The sequence below is a fragment of the Lissotriton helveticus genome, chromosome 3_1 (assembly GCF_964261635.1).
Source record: "Lissotriton helveticus chromosome 3_1, aLisHel1.1, whole genome shotgun sequence".
NCBI classification, from domain to species: Eukaryota; Metazoa; Chordata; class Amphibia; order Caudata; family Salamandridae; genus Lissotriton; species Lissotriton helveticus.
This window is the reverse complement of record NC_136061.1, coordinates 801,404,448-801,426,129: the sequence shown is the minus strand read 5'-3', so window position 1 is coordinate 801,426,129 and position 21,682 is coordinate 801,404,448. Positions and strand designations below refer to the sequence as shown.

Genomic DNA, 21,682 nt, shown 5'->3' with positions numbered 1-21,682 from the left:
TTCAGGCTCTTCCCATTTGATTTTAGTTAATGTCTATAATAATGATTGTGACTCAGAGATACCGGTCATCCTGGACAAACTTGATACTGATCTAGAATCTTTATTTACCAAGGGTAATAGAGATGGTGGGAGGAGGGGGGTATTTTAATATCCAACCATGTAAATTGTCATCCAACAAGATGTGTGGTTTTATTGTCACCGATAAATGATGATGTTACCCATGTTATACACTCAGAATATGGTGAGAAACTTAAGCTTATTTTTAAACACAATTTGGGTTTCAGCAATGAATTTGGGAACAATCCATTTGAGGTACCCTGAACATTTGATGATAGTATGGGTAAATGTGTAATTGATTTTCTGCTTTTTCCCAACCGTTACTCGGCCCTAGTTATTAACTTTGAAATCCATGACCTAGCAATGAGTGACCACTTCACTCAGAGCCAAGTGTTAAGCTCTGATTATGTAAGAGAACAAGGGGCTTGTCTACACACTTTGTCTGTGGAGAACTTAAAACTATCCGATTAAACGGCTACACCCTACGCTGGTCAATAGTCAAATTGAATGGGTTCCAAGAGCAACTAATTCACCAGCAAAGAAGGCCTTTGATGTTTGTTTAGATGACTCAGCTGTAGCTTCTGTAATTATGGAGTCATTCAGTTGAGTTACTGGGGCAATCAAAATTTTTCCTTACTTCCCATCAGAAGCGAGGTCTACTAAAGAGGAAGCCTTGGTTTGATCATGCATGCTCAGTAGCCCATAAAAACCTAAAAATAGCCTTAAAAAGGACACCTAAGAATTATTTGGAGGTTCAGCATAGGAGACGGCTGTACAGGCTTGCTCTAAAAAGATGCAAAATAAGTTTGAAAGCAGAGGCGTGGGAAAAATTGTATGATGTTAGCTGTAACAATGATACTACCGCATTCTGGCGTGTGGCAAATTCCCCCTTTGTTAGCGAGGACAATTAGCCAAAACTGGAGACGGTAGTGAATAAAGTTGATTGGGTAGCGCATTTGTCTAAGCTATATGCATACCCAAAAAAATTTGATGGTAGTAAGTCTACATCAGCTCCCATGGTGGATATTTCATTCTACCATCTTTTATGACTGGTCTGATCTTACTTTTTACCCTGGAAGAGGTCAATCTGGCTATAAGGTCAAGCAAGGAAGGTAAAGTACCAGGTCCTGGCGGGGTTCCGATTGACCTGTTTAAGGCTAATATTAATCTGGGGCCCCCTCATGACCTTTGTCTTTAGATCATGCCAGAGTGTTGGGTTCCCAATGTCATGGTCCAAGTCACACATTGTTCCAATATTTAAAAAGGTGACCGCAACTTCCCGGAACACTATAGACCCATTTTCTTGCTACGTTCTCTGGTTAAGGTTGTGGGTGCTATAATTCTAGGCAGACTGCAAAGTTGGGCTGACTGCAATAACATCATTTCGGACCTACAATAGGGATTTCGAAAGGGAATTGGGAGCATGGAGCAAGACATTAATTTAAATCTGTTACTGGGAGAATATCCTCATATCAAAAGAGACAATCCGTACTAGGTCTTCGTTGATTTGTCAACTGCTTTTGGTTGTGTATTTCATGAAAAGCTCTGGTCCAGTATGACCTAATGAGTATAAATTGCACCACTGTTAACTTTTTAAAATACCTATATTCAAATAGCAGTGCCAGGGTTCGTTTCGGTGCAAGAGGGGAATGTACATGCTCCTTTAGTATCAAAAAAGGGCGTTTGTCAAGTGTGCGTGCTCGCCCCTTTTTTGTTTAATTTGTACATTTTTAATCTGGGTCACACTCTTGCTAACTCGTGTATGGACCTGCCACAAATCAAACATCGTCCAATTCCTATTTTGCTATATACGGACGACGCTGTACTATGGCTCAAACCCCATTGGCTCTGCAGCGTCTCCTTGATAGTTTTGTGCACTTTATGGAGAATCTGGGATTGAGAAATAATATAGGCAAATCTTTTGTAATGAAAATAGGCCGTAGTACAACTAAGATGCGCAATATCTTTGTAGGAAAAGATGCCCTTCCACTAACTTCTTCCTTTTCATACTTGGGTATTTTATTTGACTGTGAGGGGAATTGGAAAAGCGCGATCAACTCTAGAAGGTTGCAATTTGTTAAATTAATTACGGCCCTGTGCAACTTTGCAAGGAAGTTGGGGTGTAAACACCCAAAAGGAATTCTGACTATCTATAATACAAAATGTAGAACCATTGCTATCTACCGCTCTGAGCTGTAGGGGTACGCAAACGTGGAACAACTACAGGTGGTAGAAAATGCCTTCCTTAAAAACCTTTTGGCTCTCCCTTGTAGATGTTCAAATTTTGGATGTCATTCTGAACTGGGTGTTACCTGCTTAACGGATCTGATAAAGATACAGCCAGTCCTTCTTTGGCACATGATCTGGACTTCAGATCACATGGAATTTAATCGAGCCTTAGTAAAGGACTGCTAAAAATTCCATGGCTAAAGCTTATTAAGAACTTTATGTTAGACATCTGTCATCCGGAATATTATAATCAACCTGAAACCTTAAATAGTACTATGAGGAAATCACTAAAAACAGAATGTTTAGACCTTTTGGAGGAATTGAGATTGTCGGAAGTGGTCAAACCAACTGTCCAACACAATCAAATGGTTTTGACCACTTCTTCAATGCAACCATACTTTTTTAACGCTTTTAACGCCCAACATAGATTTGTTTTAACGTGCTTTAAATTGGACATCTTTTACAGTCTAACGAGCGTTCCAAATGTTAACAACTGGTCTAGCAAATTAATCCCATGCCCTTGCGACAACATGTCTAACCAATCAACAATGCACATATTGTTCTTTTGTACATTTTTTACAGATCTGAGGAGATCTTTTATTGTAACTTTGATGAAATCTTAAAATTTTAAACAATGTTGGCCTGCGTTTATATATTTGCAATTACTCCTTAAGTGTTGTTAGTGATACAACATAAGTATGCGATGTAAATACTGTCTATGTCAAATGTTTTTGTGAATTGTTTTAAAAAAAAACATAGAGGGTACTGTTGAATATGTTTTGCAATAGGAACCTTTAATTAAAAGAATTGTACGAGAAAGAGAAAATATTCAGAGCCCAGAGTTAATAAAAGGACTACTGTGGCATGAGTAAAAGTCGTATCTATGGTTTCAGAGGTATTTGTTTGTTTAAATATTGTTAATCTACCTTGGCACCAAAGTACTAAACAAACGTTGTCCGAGAGTGGACATGTGGAAATGCGTACTTTGACAGGGTGATCAGCTTCCCATACTTTTCTCAAAAGAGCTGTCAGTCAAAAAATGACAGAAGATTGTGCCCCAAATCGAATCAGAACAGTTATGCCATGGAGAGGCACCTGAATCAAGGAAGTCCAGGGCTCAATGTACATGTGACTGCAAAAGGACATGGTGGCCTCTTATCATCCTGCCAACAGCCTTCAAGGCTGTGGCCACAGAAGATGTGAGACAAGATCTATAACAGGGAAACCTTTCAGTTAGTGCGGCCAGAACATAAGCCTGTGTTTGATCATTTTGATTTTGGTACACATGCTTGTGATCAATTTATAGGGGAGAATGGCCATGATCACAGTGTGATGATTGACTGCGTCCCTGTGGTCATAACCTTTAACATAGCTTTACCACCTGGCCCACTGGTCAAATTATTACCAATTTTGAGGGGCAGTTTAAAGACAAAGGAAAAGACTGTTTCTGTTTTTTCTGTTCCACAGTTAATTTGTGCACCTTGAATGCAAGCATCACTTTGCTATTGCCGAATTTTGAAGCCTCCTATTTTTCTGCCTCTTTTAGAATGGCATCCCTGAAATTTATTATACGGACCACCACTAGTCTAGCGGGTGCTCCTAAATGTGGGGGCCTGGCCAGAACACTATGCACCCACTCTGCTGCATACAGTGTGTGGGAACCTAGCTGGCACAAATGGTAGTCCTGCAGGGACACTCAAAGCTTGCCATATCTGCTTCAGTGATGCTTTCTGGAAGGACTACAATCCATATATTGTTTCCCATGGATCTGTCTTCCAAATCATCAGCTCTGTACTTAAGGAATATAATCTGTTCATTCAGTTCTGACACCTGTATTTGTAGAAATTACATTTCAGGCTGCAAGAAAAAAGCATGCCATCAGTGTAATATTTTGTGCTGGTTAACTCACAGAAGATTGATATGTACAACTACTTAATTTCCTGTGATTTTCTGGTAGCCAGAATCCTGGAAGCATTTAAGGGCAATTTGTCTGCAGTTGTGGAGTCTCTGCTGTTTTGGGGATTTCTATTGATCTTGAGTAATTTTCCCAAGTTCTGAAATGTCTTTGGTTTCCCAATGTCATACTTGTTGCACTTGGGAGCCTAAGGGCTCATTGGTGACTATGCCTTTTATTTATGGGAGCTCTTTGTGCTGCCATCCTTTATTTACCAGTTCTATTCTGCATTCCATCCATCATTTGTTGCAGTTACACTTTTTTGCCCTAAGTGGGGTGAGTATGCTCATACGTGGGTCCCTTGCTCACTGTGCCACTGGATTCGAGCTAGCCTGGCTGATGAAGGGTGACATACCCCGAAACCAGTCCCAGGATGCTTGTTTCCGGTCCAGGGAGGACCTGGCTTGGCAGTTCGGTTTGGACTGTTCCCATGAGGCACACGGTCAAGACTGATTTGCATGTGGCTGGGTCCAAACTGGCGTGGCTCAGTGGGTAAAAGAACAATAGATTTAACTCAGATCTCTTGTCTGGGGGAGAATGTTTGAGTCATTCAGCATTCCGTCCATCATTTGTTGCATTTACACTTTTCACCCTAAGTGGGATAGGTATGCCCAGACTTGGGTCCGTTGCTCACTGTGCCACTGGATTCATGCTAGCCTGGCTGAAATAGGGTGACATACCCTGAAACTGGTCCCAGGATGCTTGTTTCCAGTCCAGAGAGGACCTGGCTTGGCAGTTCAGTCTGAATTGTTCCCATAAGGCACAAGGCCAAGACTGATTTGCATGTGGCTGGGTCCAAACTGGGGAGGGGCAGTGGGCAAAAAAACGATGGATTTAACCCAGATCTCTTGACTGGGGGAGCATGTTTGAATCATTCAGCATTCCGTCCATCATTTGTTGCAGTTACACATTTCACCCTAAAAGGGATGGGTATGCCCAGACCTGGGTCCCTTGCTCACTTTGCCACTGGATTCAAGCTAGTCTGGCTGGTGAAGGGTGACACACCTCGAAACCGGTGCCAAGATGCTTGTTTCTGGTCCAGGGAGGACCTGGCTTGGCAGTTCGGTCTGGACTGTTACCACGAGGCTCAGGGTCATGACTGATTTGCATATGGCTGGGCTAAACTGGCGTGGAGCAGTGGGCAAAAGAACGATGGATTTATCCCAGATCTCATCATTGGAGGGAAATGTTTGAATCATTCAGCATTCCGTCCATCATTTGTTGCAGTTACACAAAGACTGTTCAATGCAGTCAGCACAATTGAGAAGCAATTTATCATCAGTGGGCCCCAATGGGGTAGACAGTGATTGCTGTTTGTCTTACCGTCTTTCAGATCAAAAAACGGTTGTCCACCACTGAAATAGTGTTGAGCTCTACATTTAATCGGTAAAGTACGGATTAGTTACTTACGTGTAATCCTAGTTCTCTTCCAGGGGTATACTCATCAAAGTCCTAAGCACTGAATAGTCCCGCCCACGTGCGGGACCCCGGAACAATAGCCAATAATATGCATATATCTACATATATATATATATATATATAAATACATATAAATACGCATAAAATAACCATATATATATATAGATAATATGCATATACATATACATATGCAGCCCAATATACACCATACTAGGCTCAAAAACTGCCATTATTGCCTGTAAAATCTTTACCGTTACTAAATAAAAACATATAAATAACATTATATGACAATGCAAAGAAGAAAACACTGCCTTGGTTTTCTTTGAAACACACAACCTTTATTTTCAAAGGTAAAAACAGGCCGGATCATAGAGGCAGCTTTAGCCTAGATAGGCTGCATTGTAACAACAGAAAAATCTGGCGCCGTGCCTTTAAGACCTCTGTGAGCCTCCAGGCTCCCATCATGCACCACAGGTGACAGTTAGGTCAGTTCTTTTGGACGGCGTATAACAGTGTGATAACTGCATGGGTAACATGTAAAATAGACAGCTCTGGTATTCGCCCGGGGAGGCGGGTGGGTGTGCTTATGGCTTTGATGAGTATACCCCTGGAAGAGAGCTAGGATTACAGGTAAGTAACTAATCCTTCTCTTCCAGGGGATACTCATCAATAGTCATAAGCACTGAATAGAGTAGCAAGCCCATCCCATACCCTGCGGACGAATACCAGACTCTCTAAACAGTACACTAATATAGATATTACCCAAACAAATTCCTCAGGGATGCCTGACCAACTTGGGCATCCGCCTGAGTATCAGAATCAAGGCAGTAATGGCGGGCAAAGGTGTGAACCGAACGCCATGTAGCTGCCTTACAAATTTCATGAACAGGAACATTTTTAAGCATTGCTATAGTAGCAGCCTTTCCTCTGGTGGAGTGCGCTCTCGGTCTACCGGGGAGCTGTTTCCGTGCCAACTGATAACATAACAAAATGCATGACACAATCCATATAGAAATGGACCTCTTAGAAGCAGGCAAGCCCGTATTCAGAGGACCGTAGTTCACAAACAGATGATCAGTCTTTCTAGCACTCTTAGTTTTATCAAGGTAAAACTTCAAAACTCTTTTCAAATCCAAAGAGTGTAGAGCTTTTTCAGCTGAAGAGCTCGGATTAGCAAAAAACGTAGGTAGTGTCACTGACTGATTAACGTGAAAATCCGAGACTACCTTAGGAAGGAATCTGGGATGAGTCCGAAGCACCACTCTATTCGCATGGAAAACGAGATAGGGTTCTGTAGCACAAAAAGCCTGAATCTCGCTCACTCTGCGCGCAGAAGTAATAGCTACAAGGAAGGACACCTTCCACGACAGATGTTGAAGGAAGGCCTTATGTATAGGTTCGAATGGAGGACCCATTAATTTAGACAAAACCACATTAAGCTCCCAAGGAGGAGAGGGAGCCCTCACAGGAGGATACACTTTCCTGACACCCTCCAGAAAATCCTTCACAACTGGCATTTGAAAGAAAGACACCTGGGTAGGGGACTTTCGATATGCTGTTATTGCTGCCAGATGGACATTAATAGAGGAATACTGTAAACCTGCTTTGGCCAAAGAAAGTAAGTATGGTAACAGTACCTGTTCCTGACCTCGAATCGGGTCATGACCTTCAGCAGCACACCACATGAAAAACCGCTTCCACATGAAAGCATACGTCTTTCTTGTAGAAGCTGTCCTTGCCTCTCTTAAAATGTGCATACAGTCCTGCGAGAGGCCTAGATGTCCATACTAGACGAACTCAGGAACCATACTGATAGTTTCAGGGACGGCAGGTTGGGATGGAACACCCTGCCGTTCTCTCTCGTCAGCAGATCCGGACAGCAAGGAAGCCTCCTGTGCGGTACTTTGGATAGATGCAGGAAATCCGGGTACCACCATTTTGCGAGGCCAATCCGGAGCCACTAGAATCATGTCTGTCTTTGACTTGTACAGTTTCTTGATCACCAAGGGAATGAGTGGAATCGGTGGAAAAGCGTAGAGTAATGTCTCTGACCAGTCCATCCATAGAGCATTCCCCTTGGACCCTCGTTGTGGGTACCTGGACGCGAAGACGTGGCATTTTGTGTTGTCGGCGTCTGCGAAGAGATCGATTTCTGGTGACCCCCAGGCCTGGAAGACATCTCTTATCACTTCGTCTTTTAAGACCCAGTCGTGTGCTTCTGCGAAGTGTCTGCTTAGGTCGTCTACTTGGACGTTGAGGACACCGGGCAGATGGACAGCTGAAATTGTCATACCCCGAGCCAGAAGCCACTTCCAGATTGCCTGTGCTTCCAGCGACAGAGGTCTGGATCTCGTTCCGCCCTGCTTGTTCAGATAGTACATCGTTGTTGTATTGTCCGTCTAAACAAGCAGAGAGGATGACTTGAGCGCTGGAAAGAAAGCCTTGAGAGCTAGATGGACAGCTCTGAGTTCCAACATGTTTATGTGATACAGCTTTTCTTTCTCTGACCACACTCCTTGAACTTGAAGGGACCCCAGATGGGCGTCCCATCCCTGCAGGGACGCATCTGTCACCAACGATAGACTGGGCATGTCCTCTTGAAAGGGCCCCCCACTACCAGATGACTCTGTTGCATCCACCATCGAATGGAGACAGAGATAGTGACAGTTTGTCTTCCCAACGGTTTGAAAACTGGGACCACTGATCCTCCAGCGACTGCTGCAGAGGTCTCATGTGCAGCCTGGCGTTCGGGACGAGGAAAATGCAAGACTCCATGGACCCTAGCAGAGACGAGATCTGTCTGGCCGTTGGTCGAGGAGTCTTTAGTAAGGTTTGACACTTGAGGAGAATGGAGGATAGTCTCTCCTCCGAAGGATACGCTTTTGCGTCCTTTGAATCCAGAAGTGCACCCAGATAGTGTATCCTCTGTGTGGGATTGAGGATAGACTTTTTGAAGTTCACGTGCAGACCCAGCCTCCGCAGCTGATGTATGCAGAACGTGAGATGTTGCTGAAGCAGACTCGGAGACGCACTCTTTAGCAGCCAATCGTCTAGATAGTGATAGACGAAAATATGTCTCTTCCTTAGGAAAGCCGCTACGACTGCCATGCACTTTGAAAAGGTGCGAGGAGCTGACTTTAGCCCGAAGGGCAAGACTGCGAACTGGTAATGGTTGGTTTGTATGCAGAACCTTAGAAATTTCCGATGCTTTGGGGCGATGGGGATGTGAAAATAAGCATCTTGAAGATCTATGGAGCACATCCAGTCCTTTTGATGCAGAAGTGGAATTATTTGATGTAACGCCAGCATTCTGAACTTTTCTCGCCGAATGAACTGATTGAGGCGCCTGAGATCCAGTATGGGCCTGAACTCCTTGTTTGGATCTTTCTTTGGAACTAGAAAGTATTGGGAAAAAATGCCTTGTCGACACTGTGCCCTCGGGACCTCCTCGATGGCTTTTTTTAAGATTAACGTAGACACCTCCTGTTTCAAAAGATGAAGTCGATGGAACACAGACATTTGAGGAGGAATGGAAGGTGGAAGAGACTTGAATCTGATTGCATATCCATTTTGCACAATATTCAGCACCCATTTGTCGTTTGTGATGTTTTTCCACTTGTCCAGACAAAAACGAACACTTCCCCCCACCGGAGTGGGTAACGGGCTCAGGGGAAGCAAGCACTCACTGTTTTTGTTGCTGCTTCTTGTTTCCAGGTGCAGACTGTCTGGAAATGCCCCCTCTTCCTCTACCAGGACGACGCTGGGAGAACTGAGATCTTCCCTGATTCTGCTGTGACGACCATTGAGGGGTTTGAACCCTCTGCTGGTTCTGTCTCCGATCATAAGGACGGTATTTTTTCTTAAAGTTGTCCTTTCTCTTTTCGAGACCAATAGCTCTCACAGAATCAAGCTCCGTCTTCATTTGTGACATCTCATCGTCAGCATGAGACCCAAAGAGCGATTTACCATTGAACGGCAGATTAAGAATTCGGTGTTGCGCTTCAGGTTTAAGACCCGTAAGCCTTAGCCAAGCTGAGCGTCTTGCACAGAGTCCATGAGCATAGCCATGTGTAGACAGGTCGGAACCATCTGCAGCTGCGCTAATCACCTGGTTAGCCACTAGCCCACCTTCATGAAGGATTTCAAGAAAATCATGCTTGTCTTCTTTTGAAAGTTTTTCTGAAAACCGAGACAAGGAATCCCATAGTGCGCGGTCATAGCGACCCAGTAAAGCGGAGGCGCTGGCAACCTTCATGTAGGAAGCAGAAGTGGCACACATTTTCTTTCCTACTGAGTCCATAGCTTTGCTGTCTTTATCAGGAGGCACAGAGGATGATGTCGCTCCTGTCTGATTCTTATGAGCCGCTGAGACGATGACTGAATCAGGTTGTGGCTCAGACCTCAGAAATAAAGGATCATTGTCCGGAACCTTATATTTCTTTGCGATCCGCGAAGGAACCGCTCCCAAAGATGCAGGAGTTAAGAACTTGTGCTCCGCAGGTTCCAACAGACCTGGAACCAGAGGAAGTAAAGGCCTTGATGATAACTTCTGATGTAAGGTCTCGAAAATGACCGTTGTCTTGGCAGTAGAGACAGGCATCTCGATATTAAGTTTCGCTGCACCACGACAGAGAACTTCATTAAAAGTAATCACGTCATCAATCGGTGAAATCCTACTCGGAGGAGTTGATGACAGCGTTGGCGAGTAGTTCCTCTTTGAATTTGTAGACCTTGTCGAAGATCTAACATCGCGTCTTCTAGAAGAGTGATGTCGCGAAGACCTAGGAGAGGGTAAAGTTCGCCTCCTCTCCGATGGAGACTTTCTCGGAGGAGTACGCTCACGTCTTCTTGGAGAGTGTACCACCTGTACAAGAGGTGACCTTGATCTTGAAGCAAGTCTTACAGACACCGGAGACCTGGAACAAGACCTTGGAAGGTAAATTTTTCTTATCTTCCAGTCTCTGATCTCCCCCAGCCATCGTGGCGAGATATTAGCCCCTGTAGGTGAAGGTGCTCTTGAGGGCTCTGGAGAAATTTGTACAATCCGCAGCCCAGGGGAGGAAGAGGAACTCCCGGAAGACACAATAGAAACCTTAGACCGGTCTTTGGACACCGTTCTAGGCCTCTTTGCTGCTGGAGACGTCGACGACAGCCCCCTCGATGTCGATTTTTCCAATGGCGACTTCCTCGACGGCGACTTCCTCGACGGCGACTTCCTCGACGACGATTTCCTCGGCGGCGTTCTCCTCTGCGGCGACCTCCTCGGCGGCGACCTCCTCGAGACCGGGACCGCCTACGCTCATGTCGATTCTCACCTTGCTTCGACGGCGAATTCTTCTTCGATGGCGAGGGATGCTTTGACGTCGACGTATGCCGGGACGGTGATTTCGATGCTGATTTTGAGCACACAGGTACCTTGGAAGAAGATCTGTCCCTCGGAGTTGAAGGAGACCGATGTTTTCTCTTCTCCCCTCTGTCCTTGCGCTCTTTGTGCTGAGAAGAAGGCTTCCTGGAATTAAATTCTTATCTTCCACTCACAGTTCCTCTGTCATGCAGGGACTGAAGCCTGCTCTTCTCTCTCTCTCTCTCAAAGTCCTATTTGAAAGCTTGCTGCAGTGGTAGCAGAGTTCTGGCTTGTGAGAAGATGGTAGACAAGCTACACAGACCGAATGAGGGTCTGTCTTGGCTATTATTTTACCACAGGCCGGACACTTAACAAATAAGGCCGGCATTGTGACTGGAAAAATAGCCAAAAAACAGCAAAGAATTGTTGGATTAGTCAGATAATGACTATAGACGTCGAGTAAAGACGAAAAAATTTGAGAAAAACCAGAAGAAAGTGAAAATATATCACCAACTGGCGAGCTCAATGCTCCAGGATCCTCACAGAAGGAGCCGGAAAAAAGAACTGACCTACCTGTCACCTGTGGTGCATGATGGGAGCCTGGAGGCTCACAGGGGTCTTAAAGGCACGGCGCCAGATTTTTCTGTTGTTACAATGCAGCCTATCTAGGCTAAAGCTGCCTCTATGATCCTGCCTGTTTTTACCTTTGAAAATAAAGGTTGTGTGTTTCAAAGAAAACCAAGGCAGTGTTTTCTTCTTTGCATTGTCATATAATGTTATTTATATGTTTTTATTTAGCAAATGTAAAGATTTTACAGGCAATAATGGCAGTTTTTGAGCCTAGTATGGTATATATTGGGCTGCATATGTATATGTATATGCATATTATCTATATATATATGGTTATTTTATGCGTATTTATATGTATTTATATATATATATATGTAGATATATGCATATTATTGGCTATTGCTCCAGGGTCTCGCACGTGGGCGGGACTATTCAGTGCTTATGACTATTCATGAGTATCCCCTGGAAGAGAACTTTGCCTTCCTAGTTGGGATCTAATTTATGGTGTTCCACAATTTGCAGTGTGGATGATGAGTGCTGCACTAAGCCCCCAGCAATGAATGGAGGAAGGTTTACCTTGGACGCATCCAGCCGTCTCATCTGCGTCGTGATCATAAGCACCTGCCTCGCAATCATGCAAGGCTACCTCTCTTTCCTGCATGATCCTAAGGTTGAGTGCTGTGGACTCTATCTCCTCCATCATGTTTTCAGGATATACTGCAGCAAGGCCCTTCCCACAAGTAGCCTAGTTGGCTATTTGCCAAATCAATGTCTCTCACCTCCCTGTCGTCAATCCTTCACAGGCCTCCTATGGGTGCTACTTCAACTTCTAAAGCTGCAACTCTCAGCTCTGTAGGTAATCTGTGCAGTCAATATGCTTAGTTCTGCCACACCATCTCCTCTTCAATTTTCTTCTGGATATTGATCCATAATGGGCCACCTTTAAAACATGCGCTGATAGCAGCCCCATGATTCTGCTTGTAGTTTGCAGGACTGACCTGTCTCACCTGTCACAGCATCGGGCAGCTGGGCCCCTCAGGTTCCTCCGAAGATGGCTCGAGTCCCTGATTTCTTATCTTTTCATTCAACAAGGTCAGTAAGGATCTCCAGAGAAAGCACCACGCCTTAGTTGAGAATGACCTTTTGTTTATGTAGACTAAGGACAGATAAGCACCAATAAGTTACTAGTGTCTCTATGCAACAAAGTGATTGTCTGGTGTTTTCCCGCAATGTTTTTACCATTTAAATGTCACCTGTCTAACCTAGCTTTGGTACACTCTAACTGAGTTCTTAGAATCGAGGGTCATCAAGAGCAGAATAAGTGCTCTGTACAGAACCTGCAGGAAATACAGAGAGTTTGCGGCCATTGATCATGTTCTATGTTTCCAGCACAGGGTAAAGGTAAAGCTCATTCACATTTTATGGTCCAGAAACAGCCTCATTAATTCATGAACACACTCTTTGCCAGGGATTGCCATACATGCTACCCTGGGTTTTCCCGTTAGCCTGCACTTCTCGAAATATGCAGGGTGTATGCACACTACACAGAGAAATTATAACCGCTAGCAACGAGAAGGGTACTAACATGTCCTGCAAGAATTAAGAGGGGACTTGTAGAGGGGAACCACAGGATCTGGAGGCTGTTCAGGTCCAGAGAAACTACTTATGCTACAAGGATAATCTACTCCAAGTGATACATGTTTTCCATATTCAAACATGCAATTGACAAAGACGTGAGGAAGCATTATACATAATTATACAATTGAAGGCAGATTCTTAGTTAGTAAAAGCTATGTTTGAATTATTTCTTGGAATGAATAAGGTCTGTGATAAAGCAAAGCTCAAATGGGAGAGGTGTCTCTGATTTCAAAGGGACAATAAAAGAAGAGTTGTTTGTCACTTTCTGAAATCCTTAAATATGTTTTCAGATAAAAGAGAGCCCTTTCTGTGCAGCATGGTAACGTCCCAGTAAATTGGGTGTTTTAGCTTTCACTCTTTTTTCAAGCGGTTACCTTATTAGAACTGGGTCTTTCACATCACCAATTTAATAGAACTGGACGTAATTTCTTGGGAACATAACTGGTAACACAACATTCACATCTGAAAATTGTATGGAACCTCTAATCAGGAATGTGGAAGACCTAGCAAAACAAAATGAACACATTTCTTTCAGAACCACTGCGGGTATGGCTGCTTTTCAAATTTGACCTTTAAGACTTTTGCTTCTTAACTGGTCAAGCAATGCCCAAATGCAGATTGCTGGGAGGAATTCTGCTAGGTGATACACATGGGGAAATGGCTCGGATATTGACTTAAAATGATCTTTATAAATCAAGGTTCTCATGGGAAAGCTCAGTGTTGGAAACTAGGCTTCTTTTCAGATGCCCCCTCCACCCCCACACATACTTTTTATCCCATTTTAGACTGCTACATGTGGTTTTTACCCTGATAGTGCACTGGGACCCGCTAACCAGGTGCCTTTGGCGGTGCTCTCAACCCCCAAAGTGATGTGAATTGGTACATCCAATTAGCAAGGTACTATGCCACCCTGATAAGTCCCTAGTATATGGTATCAATGGTACCCAGGACAAGGGTGGTAAAGGGGTCACCAGGGCTGCAGCACTGTCGTGTGCCACCCTGTGTGACCCAAGCAAAAATGTGTCTGCAGGTCTGCCATTGCAGCCCTGCACAAGCAGCCTGTCTGCTCAAGAGTGACTCAGCACACACCATGTGCTGCAGAGCCACACCTCTGCCTTAATGCAAGTAAGCCACTCTTAAGGTTGTCCTCCTTGGCCCAGGAGGTAGAGTGCATTTTATTAAATGTGTGGATACATATGTATATACATATATAACACTTCAGTAACCCTCTAAAGTACGATTTTACAGTAAGTGAGTGGCAGTCCACACAGTAATATGGGCTTGCTACTGAGAAAACTCGAGATAGCCAGCTCCATTATGGAACAACCAAATTGTGTCATGTTTGGTGTCAAATACCGTGCTTTTTACCCCAACACAATTCTCGTGTCGAGTGTGCGCTGGCATGCACAGGAGTGCCACCCTTACTGCCCCCCCGCCCTCTCTCTAAGATATAGTGACCCAGACCTTAGTGGGCTTCCCCGAGCTGTTGCTGCCGAGACAAGCGTCTGCCACCTTGGAAGGGTGTGCTAGCCCTTCTCCAGGACAGAGACAGAGGTCTGGGCAGGAAGGAGGTCACACCTCCTTCCTCCCAGGATGGCTAGTGTTTACCATTATGAAGGTAGTGAGTCTCAAACACTTTCACGGCCCTTGGTATGTTTTCCTTGTCTCTCACTCGAGGACAAAGCCCTTCCCACCTTGTCCAGCCTGATAGATTGAAAGATTAGCTATTTAGGAAGTGTATTCCTCCAAAAGGCTAGCCACACCTTTATGGTGGGCTAGGAAGTCTGTACAGCCAAGGAAGGACTCTGCTATGTTGGAAGACCCTGAAATAGAGGACTCTGGGTAGAAAGGTGGCGTCCACCCACATGATGTTGTCATCTCATGAGCGGGTTAGCCGCAGGGACCAGTAGTTCATGGCCACTGTCCCTGATGCCCTTAACACACCCTAAACTAAGAAACTCCCCTGGCACTAGAACCTCAGTTCTGATTTTGATTCCGAGAAGAGGCACAAAGAAGATGCCGCCACCGATAACAGGACCTTGGACCTCCTCCAGCGCCAAGAGAGGAAACTTGAGTGCCATCAAGAGACCATATACTGGAATTTTGTGTTCAACATGTGCCTGTGGCAAAAGCTTATTGCTCTCAGCAAGAGGGACTCCAGTGGATGCCAGAAACCGAAGCAGACTCCCTTGGATTGCAAGCTGCAGGAAAATCGTTGTGCTGAGCGACAAGAATTGTGACCCACTAGGCCTGTTAAAAGTGAGCCTGAAGAGAAGTGGTGTCCTGAAAGCCTGGGAGTAGTAGGTAGGCTTTCCCCAAGTTTCAAGCCACTACTTCACTCCTGTTGACCACCAGTCGCCGAAGGAACTGTCGACTATATTTGTCACAGCCAAGGCTTGGTGATCACCAGTTCGGTGGTCAACCCCTTGAAAGTCATCTCCAGCCTGAGAGCACCTCACAGCGACAAACGTCAGCAATGACCTTGCTGCTGTGTTCCTGTATCCTGAGGTTGGAGTTGTCGAGTGTGTGGCAGAGCATCTTTGGCACGACCTTCCCCAGTGATTGACAGGTTCAAGCTTCCTTTGTTCCCGGAGCCGCAGAGCTAGGTAGAAAAAATCCAGCTGGCGAACCTGGGTTTAAAGTCTCTACTCTCCATGGGTAGAGTGAAATGCCCTCTCCAAGTGTGGTTTTATCAAGTGCTGCAATTTTACCAGATCCCAGTCAGTACCAAGGACAACCAATTCACCTCTGCACCTGGGCTCCCTGGGTAAGGTAACAAATCAACTACTGTTGGAACTTGGTCTAATCACCTGCATTACCTTATTCACAAGAGGGTTTGTTTGAATACACCCTGCAAGTGACTGAGTGTTTTCCGCCATTGACTTCTATGGGTCCAGTTTGACAGATCTATTGCATTTATTTCTGAACACTGTAAAAATACACAACTCTGGTTGTATGTATGATGCAAAGTTCGTTTTTGTGCCTATATTTATATAAAAATACAAACTGTTTTTATAAAGTGTTGTCAAGATTTCTCTTAAGTTGCGTCACTTACTTATTGTCAATGTTGGTACTGGGAAATGCTTAACATATATTCCTTTGGGTATGCTTGACTCCTCTTTGCCACACTACCAGGACCGTGCTAAGGCTGCCAAGGGCGAATCCAAGGTCCATCTCTGTGTATTGTGAGAACATTACATGGTAAGACCCCCAGCCATACCACATAATATTCCACCCTGCAACACTCAGTGAAAGGAGACCAAACAAACTCTGATGCCAGACCTGAGCAGGTAAGTAGCACAAACAAAATATGCTCTAACATGCAACAGAAACAAAAACGAAAGTCTGAAAGTTGACCTTTGAGAAAGTCCATCAAAGATCAAATCTGAACCCTTTTCTCTTTGAAAGATTCTGGTAGATTTCTTAGTTAATGTCCGAGGCAGTTTATGAGGAGGTGGAATTAGGATTTTTGTAGGTAAGTGCTTGAGGGGAGTGATGAAATAATGGTCCCTTCTGGTAGAGATCTTGGGCCAGATGTACGACCCTTTCATGTAGCGCCTCGCAATTTGCAACACATTGCGAGTCGCAAATTGCGAGTCGCTAAATGAAATGAACAACAGTGTGTTTACAATGTTTTGTAATTCCCAATGGGGTTGCACATTGTGAGGCTCATTAATATTAATGAGCCTCTCGCTTTTTGCGAGCCCATTGTGAATGCCAGACCTGCCAGGGATGGTAGCCTACTGGGCTCAGCAGACCACCATGTCTGGGACTGCTTTTTAATAAAGCAGCTTTTTTTAAAAAATGCAACTCATTTTCCTTAAAGGAAAACAGGTAGCAAAAAAAAAAATGAAAACGTATTGTTTAATTTTTTAAGGGAAGGCAGTGGTCCCTAGGACCACTGCCTTCCATTAAAAAAGTATTTTGCATGCATTTGTAAAGGGGAAGGGGTGCAAGTGCATCCCCACCTATTTGAAGTAGGTGGAAATTGCGAGTGTTTTGCGACGGCAATTGCGGATGCAAAACATTAGTACATTGTTTTGAGACTCGCAATTTGGAAGGGAGTCATCATACATCTGTCCCCATATTTGATTACCAGGTATCAATTTGTCCAGAACGTTTCACAATGAAAGCAATGTTGCCATCTGGGCATTACCAGGGCCTTATGGCTCTTCCATCTTTTCACGAGTCTATTCATTTCAAAAGCGAGTCCCAAATTGTTGGAGACGCAACCAAAAAGTGTCCCAGCTCCCATTCCTCAACATAATTGACTTCTGAAATGTCTTAGCATGCCCTTTCATTTGATTTTTACCACCAAAAAAAGCTCACACATGAAAGACCCCCACATGTTCAAAAGGAAAGATGTCGCTTTTGTACTGCACTGCCAGTCAGGCGGTGTGTAGGTCGGCCTGCTGAGGGAGCTGGCTGGTATATCCTGTAACCCTTTTGGTGAGTAGCCCATTTTAAATATCCAACAAGCAAGGGCTTCTCTGTCCCATCAACAGTTGAGTAGATGCACACATTAGTTTTACTAGCAATATCTGTGAACCACCACTCTTCCAGATTCTGTTTGATTATGTCCAAAAAGGAATTTGCCTTGCCTAAAAGTGGCATCAAGAGTCAAATCTTCAATCCTTACAAAGGGTGTGAGCTACATCTGTAGGCGTGCATTGAAGACTATGTCAATACAAGAAACTGGAAGGTCCAGACTCCCCTGGAACCACCACTATGCAGTTACCAGTTAGGAATCCTGGCAGGGCTGTAATCCATTCTGGAAGAGAAAACATTTTCCTCCATCTCAATGTTCAGAATGGCTCTGAATCATCTTGTTCTAAACGGCAACCACTTACAATGTATTTCTCACTTCAGGATTTTTAAAATAATATCTCCTTCTTCTGATTTTCCTTTTCCCTGGCCATCAAACTACGATAAATTGTGAAGTGTGAATATTAAAGATCCCCAGAAAAAGAACTTGCAAAGCTATACAAAGCAATACGCCACTAAATTGGATATGAAACAACACACTAACCTTTTAAAATCAGGGAGTACGTTCGTCTTAACTGTCGTCCACGATGAGTAACCTCCACTGTGAACTCTGCGTTATGGTCGTCCTTTGTTGGTGTAAATGTGAGTTGGCTTTTCCTTTGGTAGAGACCAGTTTCTTCACACAACTGAGCGGCCTCCACAATCGCGGCCTCGAAGGACTGAAACCCTCGAAACCACCTCACCTCGCATTCTGGAGGGTAGTAGTCTTTCACGACACAAGATAGAGTTACGCTCTCTCCTTCTTCAGGGACCTTGGGCTCACATACAATTTCCAGTGGTTTTGGGCTACTGACTGCAAAAAAATACCAAATACAAATGGTGTAAATTTTAAGCTGCGAGTGTGAGACATAACAGTTTTATACATACATGCTACAGTGGAAATGTTGAACAATCATTTCATAACTAATGCAAAAAGTAACCCTTTTAATCATGCTGTATTACGCTGCTGCAAAACATGCAAATTCAGTGCTCCAATAATTATAATGTTCTCATGTTTATGTACAGTTCATCTCATGTTCTGAAGCAGTACCATGTAATGGTTGTAAATGCTTCTTCAAATAAATTTGACAAACAGAAGGTTTTCAAATCAGTCGTCAGACGCTCAGCAGGTGATATGCCAGACAGAATAGATGTTGCTCAGATGTATTATCTCATTGCATTGTTTTCTGGATATAAGGCTAGAATAAACAACTGTAGCTGGGTTGTTTCTCACAGAGAGACTCGGAGTGATATCAAATAGACAACTTGAGCTTAGTTCGTGAAATACATTCTCATAATTCTCTTTTGACGCATTGTATATGACTTCACTCAGAACTTCGAGGTGAAAAATCACTTTTTACCCATGTGTAATTTTATGTTATCTATGGCCCCCAAAGTCACGTGCCCCTGCTTTCAACTGCTACTCAAAGGAAGAGGAGTACTGGGGTGTCACTCGTAACATGGCTTCCCTCCCTGACCCACATGTGAAAAATGAAGGCATTACCGTCGTCCTCAACCAGCGCCCACTACCTGTGTCTCTTTTGGTGCACCCTCCTGCAGCTGTATTCTTTTAGTTGAAGCAGACAAGCAACGCTGCACTTGTGAGTCCTATCGGCCTGGCCTGGAAGAGCTTCATGACGCAGCAACAGTATTTAACCAGTTTTGTTATCAATTGCCACTTCATAGCAGTGAGTTATCAGGCTAAGAATCTGGTTTTAACTTGTATTATATCTTCAAGGTTTATACTGTGAATATGAAATGAAATGAAATGAAATGAAATTGGGTTTTGTAAAGCGCGTTACTACCCGGAGGCCTCGTAGCGCTGTGGATGGATAGGGTGGAGGAGTCTGCTGACTTAAACGGTAGAGAAATGTTTTTAGTTCTTTCCGAAATTTTTGTAGGTCGGGCTCGCTACGCAGTGTGGGAGGCAGGGAGTTCCATACAGATGCAGCATTCCATGAGAAGGAGCGACCGCCCCATCTAGCGCGTTTGATTTTTTTCTTTGATGCCAGAGAGGCCGTGCTAGAACGCAGTGATCTCTGAGGATGGTAAGGAGTAGCTAGGGAGCAGATCATTGCGGGTGCTTTATGCCATATGGCCTTGTGCATTATGCACATCGCCTTGAATTTTACCCTGGCCTGAATAGGCAGCCAGTGTAGTTTCTTCAAGGCGGCAGCACCAGAGTCTCTTCGGGACAGTCCAAGAAGCAGGCGTGCAGCTGCATTCTGCGTTACTTGGAGCTTCTTGGTCGTGCTGATTGGTGCACCTAAGTAAAGGGCGTTCCCATAATCAAGGCGGGACAGGACAATGGCCTGGGCCATTATCCTGCGGGCTTGGAAAGGGAGGAGAGGCAATACTTTCCTTAACATTCTCATGAGCCTGAAACATGTGGCGGAAAGTATTGTGGCTTTCTGGTTAAAACTTAAGGTGTCGTCTAGCCATACCCCTAGACTTTTGATGTGATCTTTTGGCTCTGGAGGAGTACCCATGCAGGTCGGCCAGTCGATGGTAGGTCTTGGTACAGCTGTGTTCCCCAGGAACATGAGCTCTGTTTTGTCCCCGTTCAGCTTTAGGTGGGACATGGCCATCCATTTTGTTACTGCTTCAAGACAGCTGCTCAGGTTGTGGGAGGTGCTGCCTGGTTGATTCACGGCTACCACTAGTTGGGCATCGTCGGCATAAGTTATAATTTCAAAACCGAATGGGAGCACAATCCCTGCTAGTGGTGATGGAGCGGGATAGAAAACAAAAATTTGTTTAAACCCGTGAAGTCACACTTCCATAAATAAATTAATAATGCTAACAATTTGTGCTGTGTGTATGCTAATTCAACCTAGTTTAAAGTTGCATTTTCACAGAACACGTGGGAAACTAACATGTGTGCTCATAAATGTGCATTATGTTGCATTCTCATGTATGTGGAAAATAATAAATTAATCTTGTCTATTGTCATGTCATAACTAATAGCAGCTGTTTTTAAAATAATGGCATGTGCTTATTTTGCTTCCCTTGTCTATGTGATGTCATTTCTACTATTCTAGGTGCACATAAGGCTTTATGGATTCATGAAGACAGGTAGATATAAAATGCTGCTTTATTTGTGCTTTACTGCTAGGTAATTTAGACTAATGGGTTAATAATTAGCAATGATGGGAGGCAACAGAATAAACTGTATTTTCTTTCATTAATTATTCTTTGTGTTTGTTTATATAATAGTTTTACAAATGAAGCTTAGAGATGGCTGCAGGAAAATTAGTACCCTTTTAAAAGTGACGCAGGGACAGTGGCGCAGAAAATTGACGCTTTCTGAAAGAGGCCTAATGATGAAAATGGCTCAAGTGAAAATAATTCCAAGAAGGATGGAAAAGGCCTCTGAGCTTTTATTTTGAAAGGTTTTGGAATGAACTGCTAAAAAGATGACTTTTTGGAGAAATCTGCTAACGGTTGCTAACGTGCCACGGGAGTTCAGAGCTGACTAGCTCAAGGTTAAAAAGAAGCTGTCGCTACAAAATGTAGCAGACTAAGGAAGAACTGCCAAGACTTCTAAATGAACAATGGACTAGTGAATTTGCCCGGACATGCAAGAAAGAGGTGTCACAGTTTACTGTGGTACGAGGTGGCTCAGCCAATGGAGAACTAGAATTCGTCTGCTGGAATGTGAAAAATAGTTAGCTCAGCTAAAATTAGGGTATAAGAATAGGTTCAGAGAACACATAGTTGGCTTATGCTCGAGAATTCTGGAGGACGATGTTATGCTGATGGACTTTACACGTGAGGACAGGAGTTTTTATTAATTACTTTATTACTAGGTGATGAGGGTAGAGACAGAGATATAGTTAGGATTTTGGGAAATGCTTAATTTTACTTATTCCTGCTAATGAATAATAATTCTTGATTTATGCTCTTTTTATTAATACTGAATAAATCTTTCTTTATGACATTTTCTA

The 21,682-nt window shown here is 43.9% G+C and overlaps 1 protein-coding gene across 2 annotated transcripts in view; it reads right to left on the bottom strand.

The window, feature by feature from the left end:
- Positions 1-21,682, bottom strand: part of LOC144822968 (uncharacterized) — a 567,214-nt gene that overhangs the window by 134,809 nt on the left and 410,723 nt on the right. For both annotated transcript variants that reach the window (XM_078681053.1, XM_078681055.1), the window contains exon 8: positions 18,241-18,549. In XM_078681053.1, coding sequence (XP_078537179.1) covers positions 18,241-18,549 — 309 coding nt within the window. The remainder of the gene's footprint in view (positions 1-18,240; positions 18,550-21,682) is intronic.